This window comes from Conger conger, chromosome 13 (assembly GCF_963514075.1).
Source record: "Conger conger chromosome 13, fConCon1.1, whole genome shotgun sequence".
NCBI lineage: Eukaryota > Metazoa > Chordata > Actinopteri > Anguilliformes > Congridae > Conger > Conger conger.
This window is the reverse complement of record NC_083772.1, coordinates 12,520,509-12,529,462: the sequence shown is the minus strand read 5'-3', so window position 1 is coordinate 12,529,462 and position 8,954 is coordinate 12,520,509. Positions and strand designations below refer to the sequence as shown.

Below are 8,954 nucleotides of genomic sequence, written 5' to 3'. Positions count from 1 at the left end.
GCTCAGCAAATCAGGTTGGTGAGGGAAAGCTTCCAAATGAAATGTAGTTCTCCTTTGAGAGCCGTGATATTACCAACTTTGTCCCCACATTGCCATCTAGTGGTGAAATATGCTACAACACTCGAAACTGAGAATAGGGCGCTACTCTTTTGTGTGGGACATTGGATATCATTTACAATTTTGTTGGTGACCCATACTCATGCCATTTGGTGCGCCAGAACATATTGATATCCTGTACAGATAACGCAGAGTGACAACTTCCTGTTGAAATTATGAGCTTATACTGTACTGGCAGCAGTGTTTGTCTCTCTGAAACACTTCAGAACTAAATTCTGAATTGTATGTTCCCCTTCCTATCAAAAGTCCGAACAATACAAACTAGAAGTGGAATTATCTGATCCACAACAGGCTTTAACAGAGTATTTATTTCTCTGTTGGGGAACTCATATTTGACTCTTCAAAAGCACATCATGAAGTTTGGATCAAACACATGCCAAATTTACAGTCATCCACCATCGTTTTGTTTTTATAATTTAACATGTAGAAGAAGTAACAGGTAAAAATCATCATTGTGCAATATCCAGGCCAAGGCACGAACAAGGTGCTTGGTTGCACAGTGCAGTTTGTGGGGGAAGGCTCAATGCAGGGAGCTCTGTGGGTCACAGTGCAGGCTGCCGCAGCAGTGTCCCCGGCGTGAATGCACAGGTGGCAGTTAAGGCCAGAGTTGCTGCGGAAGGCTTTTTGGGGCAGCAGAGGGGCCTCTCTCCAGTGCGGAGGCGTGTGCGCACCACGCGGAGGGAGCAGGGGCTGGAGTCACGGCCGTCGGCGCGGGGCGTGCTGGTGCCCGTCCAGCTGATCCAGATGCCTGAATGTGATGAAGCAGCTGGGGGCGGCGGCGCTCCCTCTCCCTGTGCAGCCACTGGTGCCTCTGCAGGCAGCCCAGCTCCGCAAAGCTCCCATCGCACTCGTCTCAGTGGAAGGGCCTCTCAGCGGCATGGCACAGCCGGCGCACTTCCAGCCGGCTGAACTGCCGGAAGGTCTTTTTGCACTCGAGGCGGCTGTAGGGCCGCACTCCTCGTGTGCCTGCGATGGTGGACCACGAGCAGCCCCTTCTGGCGGAAGCTCTTGCCACAGTCACTGCAGAGGTAAGGCTTCATACTTGTGTGGGTCCTCTGGTGGATCCTCAGGTCCCACACGCTGGAGAAGCTGGTCTTGCAGTCGTAGGGCCACAGCCCTGTGTGTGCGCGCGCCCGTGCAGCCTCAGGCTCCTGGACGTGTTTAGAGACCTTCCTGCTCGTGTGCACGCACGTGTGCACTTTGAGGTACGCCAGTCGGCTGAAGGTCCTCCCGCGGCGGTCGCAGCGGCGCTCTTTCCTGCGGACATGAGCCAGTTTATCCACCTTGAGGCCGCAGAGCTTGCTGAAAGTCATTCCACACTGCTTGCAAACAAAGAGCTTCCCACCAGCATGAACACGCTGGTCCACCTGCAGGCTGACTAAAGGCCTCCCCGCAATTGGTACTACAGTGGGGAGTCTTTTCTGGGTGCATGCTCTGTTTATTGTCTTCCTCATCTTCTTCAACGCTGGGCTCCAATTTGGGCACTGTGACAACACTTTCAGATTCAGCAATCTCCTCCTCAATTTCCTCCTCTTTGACGCACACAGATATTATTTCAGCACTGTCATGGCTAAGTTTGTTGTCTTCATTCCAGTCAGAAGATTCTTCTTTGACAGAATAATCTGTTTCTATTTGAGACACAAATATCTGTCACTATTTTGATAAAGTACATGACTATGAAAAGAACCATAGTGTATGGGCCCTGTTTTAGTGTGAAAATGTAATGGTACAACTCCACCTCCATAACTTGTATGTTGGGATCCAATGAAAACAAGTATCATTAAAATAATGGCACCTAATGGTGTACAACAAAACGCAAACTACATCCTCTATAATGTAATCTACACTACATAGTTGACATCTAACGCCAAGTAAATTCCCTAATACAGGTCATATTTGATACCACATGAAAAAAAAACGTACTTTTAATATTATAAAAACCTAAACAAATAAATAATAATAATAATACAATCGTTAAAAAGTATTACATTGTGAAGTTAAGAGAACTCACCTTCAGGTGTCCCGGCATGGTAGTCATGATCTAGCGAAAAAAGACAAAAAAAAAATCAACAAAATAGAATCGTAAAAAAGTAGACTAGCTAACTTTAATCAAGTTAACAGAACTGACCGAAATGTGCCCGAACATGGTAGTAAAAAAAAACAGCAGCAGCAGCAGGTGCATTCTCTTCACGGGCCTCTTCCACCTGAAATAAAGGTACCAACCGAAGACGACAACCAAGTCGCTCCTTATCCCTTGCATAATAAGAGAATAGTCTGTGTATAGACTGTCCACGGAAAACGGGAAGGCATTGCTTCTTTCTTCACACGTTTAAGGCCACCTGGAGATAGAAACACGTCTCCTTCCTTAAAATGCAGACTACACAGGTGAGTTGACTTTGTTATTTTAAATAACGGACCTTCGACCCTTCGTATGGCCTGAACCCATTTCCTCCTACGCTCTTTTTCAGCAGGAAAACAGTGAAAGCTTAAATATGGATGTTTCTGTTTATTGTTTCCACACATAGGAACACAGCACCACTTTCTACTCTTGGTTTGCGCCATTACGGAAAGGGCAATCCACCTACTTCGAAATCGGAGTCACTTTAAGATAATTCTACTTCCGTTGACTAATATGAGCAGGTCTTTCAAAATACAAGACCAACTAATTGATCGTTTGGATTAGTAGGTTTTTATCACAACTTAAATCATAAAATGTATGCCTGTCAAACATATAATTACACGTAATAAAATATAATAGACATCATGTCATTTTGTCAACAAATAGCATATAATTATGTATATTACAATATAAATATAATATTGTATTTTTAGTAATGTAGTAGACAATTATAAAACATTATTGGGTTCTTGGGTGGACTTTTACAGCTACTTTATACATCCTGGATCATTAATCTCACCAGGAAATTTTACTCTTTCCCCTAACCTTTTTCTTATTGCTAAAACAATCCAGTCCCGTTGCTATTTTATATTATTCAAGACATCAAGATGTGGGAATTAATTTCAGTTTTGTGACTCAATTAAACATTATGTTTAGCTGCTTATAGCAGCAGGGACACTTAGGCCTATGCAATGAGTCCTTACTCAGCAGACATAGTGATGCTTTCAGTTAGGGAAGGATATTGATTGGGATCATGGATCCCAAAAGTTGTTGTTTAAATAGTTGTTTAAATAGAAAATATTATTCTTGAAGCTCATTTTTAAGCCTTGAACCAAATACATGTAACAAGATCAAGAAAGATAAAACAGTTTGAAGATGACGGCAGGAGGAGTGCACCAAATGTGTAGGCTTTAATTTAGCTTAAAGTAAAAAACATATTAAAGATATAATATTTAAGATAATAATTTATTTTGCTTGATTTATTTCTCTTTCTCCTATATCACGTGGTGCGGTTTTATGTCCCAGTAGAGATGAAGAGGACTAGTAACTTTACCACATGGAAAAGATAAATAAATCCAACATTGTACAAAGTATGTACGGTAGCTACATGAAGTCGGAATCGTTAACGCACTGAGCTTGACGTCGGGCTCACGTCGCGTACTGATGACGACATATTTAAATTTAAATTTAAACTTCACTGGTAGGATTTGGCGTAAAATAAAATAATAATAAAAATATCGGGGTATTTAGAAATGTACATAGCACGTATGTGGATTGATATGGTGTTTATTACTTGTTGTTTTTTTGTTCTAAAGAGGAAGTAAAAATAACGCGGACGTCATTTTCCTGTGCTGCGGCAGCTAGTGTGATGCGGTGACGGGTGTTAGATCGGATAGATCAGTGGAGTGTGGAAGGAAACGGTAAGTCACAAGCTAACCTAGCTGAGAATCTGTAAGTAAATTATATTTTCGCAATATGTTGATGTTTACTAGTCTTATTATTAGTTTTGGTTTGCTCAGGTACATTCCACTGCCATGGGTAATTCTGTTTTGTTCACGTGAAGTAGCCGTGCGCTATCAAACTGCATGTTCCACGCTGATGTGTCAGTGTCAGTAGCAACACCGCTAGCTAGCTTGCTAGCAGGTCAGTTACTAATGTAATGAATGATAATGAACCGGGCGACGGGGTTAGCAAGGATACCATGGAAATGGCAGTACGAAGATTCAAGACAAATACCTAGCTAAATTATGGTTGGCTATAGCAAGCTAGCGAGGTTACGTACGCTAGACAATTATTGTAACTTACTGCTCTAGAAAATGTAACGTTAGCTAATTGTCTAACTAGCAAGCTAAATTATTCTGTGGCAGGTTGCGCCGCCGAATCTCAGGGAGAAATAGTCTAGCTAATAGTTAGTTAGCAAGCTAGCTGTGTTGTGTACTTTGTCAATTAGCTAGCTAGCGGGCTGGTTGGCTAGCTATTAAGCACAGTCATTCCACGAGAATTGCGCAACAATGTCAGGTCCCAACCAAGGTTTCGTCACTTTTTTTATCTTGGATACATCGGTGTACTAACTGGCTGGTTACCTAACTCAAACACTTGTGCTTGAAGCTATCTAGTGCAGCTCTTGAGCTACCTGATTATATAGCTTTATTCTGCCGGAAAAGCCGTTCGCCATCCTTAATGGCTAACGTCAGTTATACATTCTTATTGTCGTTCTATCACTGAATGGCTTTGGTTAACTCAGGTTAACCTATCACAGCAGACAGCAGACATTGGTGTTAGGCTAGTTGACCTATTGCTCATGATATATTTAGAAACATCGACTTCAGTGTGTTCTTTGCATTTTAGAGACCACACTTTGTTTTCTCTGTGGCAAATTATATGTAATTGACAATTGTCCTACTGGCATCTTGTTTGGTAGATCTTTCAAAGGTCAGTGCAGAGTTTTCCCCCCTGTGGTTGAAGTTTATCAGGAATATGTACAGTAATGACTCCTGTCTCGCAGAAACTGAAGTGGGTGCCCTTCAGTTTCTAAGTCATCTAAGTCATCGCCGCTGATGCGTGTCTGGAATGTACATATGTTAAAAAGACCCAGCATACGCAGACGACCCTGTGTTTGTTGTGCTCGGCCGTTAATCCCATGGCATACTAGAGCAACACACTGCCAAACGTTCCTTATTTTATGGGGAAGTGTTCTTGAAAATTCCATCAGCCATTGGATATCGAAACCTCTGGCAAAAGGGGCAGTTTACTAAGCGTGCTCAAAATCCTTGAAAAACCGGTTTTTAAATGTTTGCCGTTTAAAGTAAATCCGTTGTGCATGTTCAGCTGTTGAGATGAGTGGTCAAATTGTGGGTGAGTAAATAGTGCTGTCATGAGCTACTGCTATCCGCTGTTGGTGTTCTGTGTCATTTATCCAGTGTCTTGTCTATTAAAAGCAATGTTTTTCCATCAGGGAGAAATGTCGAAATACCAAATTATTGGCTATTTCTAGGTTCTTGGTGCAGTGACAGGATGTGAAATTAACGCCAGTCACTTGCCAGTTAACTTTATCTGAGGTTGGTAAATTTGTTTACTCTGCCAGCCACTCTGGCCAGTGGATGAAAACGTTAGTTTAATGCCCCGCCACATGTTCATCTCACTTGGCCCACAGCCAGCTGAGGAAAGCATGACATAGTATGAGAGCAGGTGGGACGTTCATATTTGAATAATATTTCCCCAATCCCGACCAAGAATTTACTCTATTTGACTTGATTTGAATCCCATGTACACCAGTAATGTGCTGCCCCAGCCAGTCACAGCATGAATACAATTTATTCATAGTACGACTCAATACCAGGGTATATATGTATTTTTTTCATTCATTGAAATTGGTGATATGTCGTTTTTTTGGATAGTTCCCCTTTTCAAGTGTGCCAGTTGATGCTTAACATTGTTCTGTAGAACATGCCTAACCAAGCTTTCCCTCTTTCCCCCCCTTTTTATTTTTTTAAAAATAGATCACATGGTCCATAACCTACCCAATGAGATGGCAGAAAATGGGACAGACTGTGAACTACCACAGAGGCGTGTAGGGTCTAAGGATCAGCAGAACGGGAGCTTTTTGGGTAGGTAGAAAGGCAAGACCAGTTGAGAATGAACCTGGTTCATTTTGCCAAAACTTGTCTCACTGTCAGAATGAACTAGATCAAGCTTAGGATCATGAAATGTATATCATATTAGGTGGGGAATACTCCTATCTGGCACTATCGTCAGAGAGTTGAAATCACCTTGTGGGACTTTTGGGCATATTCGTCGTTGCACAACCTAGATTCATATGGACTACATTACCAAAATCCTCAGGGCTCTGCCTGTAGTGTCCTAATTTCATTTGTGCTGCCATCGTGTCCAGTGGATATAAACTGATTTAGCTGAGGGAGCAGTATTTAATGACACTTAAGACTTCACTTTGTCCTGTGAAGACCCTGGAAGCTGTAGTGGCAGAGAGCAGGTGCTGCACTCAGGTCTTGAGCATCTCTGTCCTCCAGCACCCTCACGTTCTGTGCTTTGCAGCTTCTCCCTTAATTTGCCATATTCAGATCTTTGTCGATTTGGTCTTGCTTTCTGGATCTAGTTTCCAGAATGGCAAACTGACCAGACTTGAGCATTCCCTGGTGTAAGCTCTTTACTTGACAGTTGGTGAGAACAAAGTACTAATGACAGGCTCAATGCGGCGTTAAGCTGCTTTTGTCATAAAAGTATGTGCTGCCAAGTGTAATCCTGCCTGTGAGTGGGGGGGGGGGGGGGGGGGATATAGGCCACTTCTTTGAAAGTTACTTACAGTTTTAGTTTCCAAGGAGCGTTTAACGAACCTGAATGTCCTTAAAGACGGTGGCCCTCGATCAGTTTTCGGGGTCACGCGAGGACGGATAAAATGAGCCGTCGGAACGCAGCGCTGCTCTCCGTGACGGCCGTGCGTCTCCCCGCTGTGTCCCCAGACTCCTCGTCCCTCAGCGAGAGGAAACGGCGGGATCGGGAGGAGCGTCTGGCCCTGGTGCTCTGGAGAAAGCCCGTTCTCACCCTGCGCTACTTCCTCCTGGAGACCCTCATTACCTTAAAAGAGTGGGCCTGGAGGTGAGGCTGTGCCCAGGGGCACGATGGAACCATTTTACCTGTTTTCTTTAATACGGCCGGGTGTGGAACTGCTCGCAGAGGCTCTTGGGTTATTGTAGTCTGAGCTTCAGGAAGTGAGGGATACCCCTCCCAAAATCTCCAGTGAGCATAGGGGGAGGGACTGGCTTGACTGGGGTAGATTGGTTTTGAATGGGATGGGGGGGGGGGGGGGTTTGAGGGTGAATGCCCTTTGTGCGATGTGAATCTGTTTATAAGTAGATATTCCTCCACAGGAAGCTCTTACAGTGTTTCTGTCTCCTGTTTCCTCCAGACTGTGGCTACGGAGAGGGCTGGTGTTTTTCCTCTTGTTGGTGTTTGTGTTCTTCTCCGTGGCGTATTCCATTGAAGGAGCACATCAGGAGGTGAGCGGGACCGATGCTAAAAACAGACCGTGCCCTCTCATCATGCTTTTCGTCCCACTGCCTGCCGTTTATTTTCAGCTTTGGTCTGGACTGCTGTGAAAGATGAATTATGGTTGAACTGGTGGGCGGGTAACTTGAGTGTGATGGGATTCAGAGTGCAGTCATTGGCTGTAGAAGTGCTTGTGCTTTGAAATACATGCTGCTGTCAGTAGGCCTGTGCATCTGCAAGAGCTGCTCTCTCTGTCCCTGCAAAACACACATTTCCTGCTCCCCTGCTGCCCCCTCCACAGGGTGCTGCTGCATGTGACTGATAATGTCCAAAGCATAACTCAGAAGCGGGCCGCTTGAACAAAGCCGGCCATTGTGATAGGCCCTTCCTCTCAGCTAAGCAAAGTGCCGTTGTGCTGTCTCTACAACGCGGTTGTTTCTCTCCCCCCCAGTATGTGCAGTACTTGGAGAAGAGGTTCCTGTGGTGTGCCTACTGGGTAGGCCTGGGCATTCTCTCATCAGTAGGCCTTGGAACTGGCCTACACACCTTCCTGCTTTATCTGGTAAGAGCGCAACACCACGTCTCCAGCCCCATCATATTCACAATTACATTATAAAAGCTCACCTGTATTTATTTATTTACTTAATGTTAAGGCATAGAAGTATAGAAATTCTTGGAGAAAGTTGAGAAGTATTTGCTAAATGTTGTAGAGTTTCTATTGCTAACATTGCATTCACTGAGTCTGTACCGAACATGAACACTAGATGGTGCCATGTGCCTTCTTTCCTCTACCCACTTCTAACCATTGAGGCGCGGTTGTGCATCCAGACCTTTGGGTATATAATGTATGGAGACAGTGACGCCAATAGAAACCTATGGGGGAAACCTCTGCCACACAGGGCACCAGGAAGTGTAATAGTTCATGCTCATTTGTGTCACACTTGGTCACATGCTTAGTATGCCTAGTCGCATGCGCGACAAAAAAAAACACAGGGTAATTGCGTGCCTCTGTGGATGAGCCAAACGGAAAATGCTTGGCCACTTGCACGAGGGTGCAAAGATTTTACGTCAGAGCATTCTTTAAAAATAGAAACATCTGTATCTTTGTCTGTGTGCTAGGGAAAATAATTAGGATCTAGGAAAGAATAATTTAAAAAAAAAAAAAAATTTTTTTAAATGATGTTGCATAGATTGAACATCGGTACGAGTGGAAATATTTTGTACTACACGAATGTTGTCCAATGGGAAAATAGGATTTTTGAGTGAAAATATAGGTATCACTAGGGGGTGGCTGCATATGACTGGGTGAGAAATGCCCAGATAGCTGGGAAGCTGGCCCCTTGATCCCCTTGGAGGCTCAGGGCCACTCATCTGCCCTCAGTCACAGAGGGACTTCCCAAACCTTTCCACCTCAGACCTGCGGTGTGAGCATGCT

At 44.1% G+C, this 8,954-nt stretch overlaps 2 protein-coding genes across 3 annotated transcripts in view; one reads left to right on the top strand and one right to left on the bottom strand.

Annotated features, from left to right (window-relative positions):
- Nucleotides 1–515: 515 nt before the first annotated feature.
- LOC133108063 (zinc finger protein 717-like) lies at nt 516–2,355 on the bottom strand. Of its 2 annotated transcripts, none has more exons than XM_061217478.1 (3): nt 2,246–2,355; nt 2,129–2,158; nt 516–1,745 (listed from the first exon to the last, which is right to left on the bottom strand). In XM_061217478.1, the coding sequence occupies exon 3, from the start codon at nt 1,569–1,571 to the stop codon at nt 987–989; it is 585 nt and encodes a 194-aa protein (XP_061073462.1). In that variant the 5' UTR covers nt 1,572–1,745; nt 2,129–2,158; nt 2,246–2,355; the 3' UTR covers nt 516–986. The 2 variants fall into 2 exon arrangements, with proteins under 2 accessions (XP_061073462.1, XP_061073463.1); XM_061217479.1 differs by having other exon boundaries at nt 516–1,739; nt 2,246–2,326.
- Nucleotides 2,356–8,954, top strand: part of vmp1 (vacuole membrane protein 1) — a 39,685-nt gene continuing 33,086 nt past the window's right edge. The window contains exons 1-6 of the mRNA XM_061217477.1: nt 2,356–2,502; nt 3,832–3,936; nt 6,016–6,123; nt 6,994–7,129; nt 7,440–7,530; nt 7,971–8,081. Of these exons, the coding sequence (XP_061073461.1) occupies nt 6,021–6,123; nt 6,994–7,129; nt 7,440–7,530; nt 7,971–8,081 (441 nt within the window). The 5' untranslated portion in view covers nt 2,356–2,502; nt 3,832–3,936; nt 6,016–6,020. The remainder of the gene's footprint in view (nt 2,503–3,831; nt 3,937–6,015; nt 6,124–6,993; nt 7,130–7,439; nt 7,531–7,970; nt 8,082–8,954) is intronic.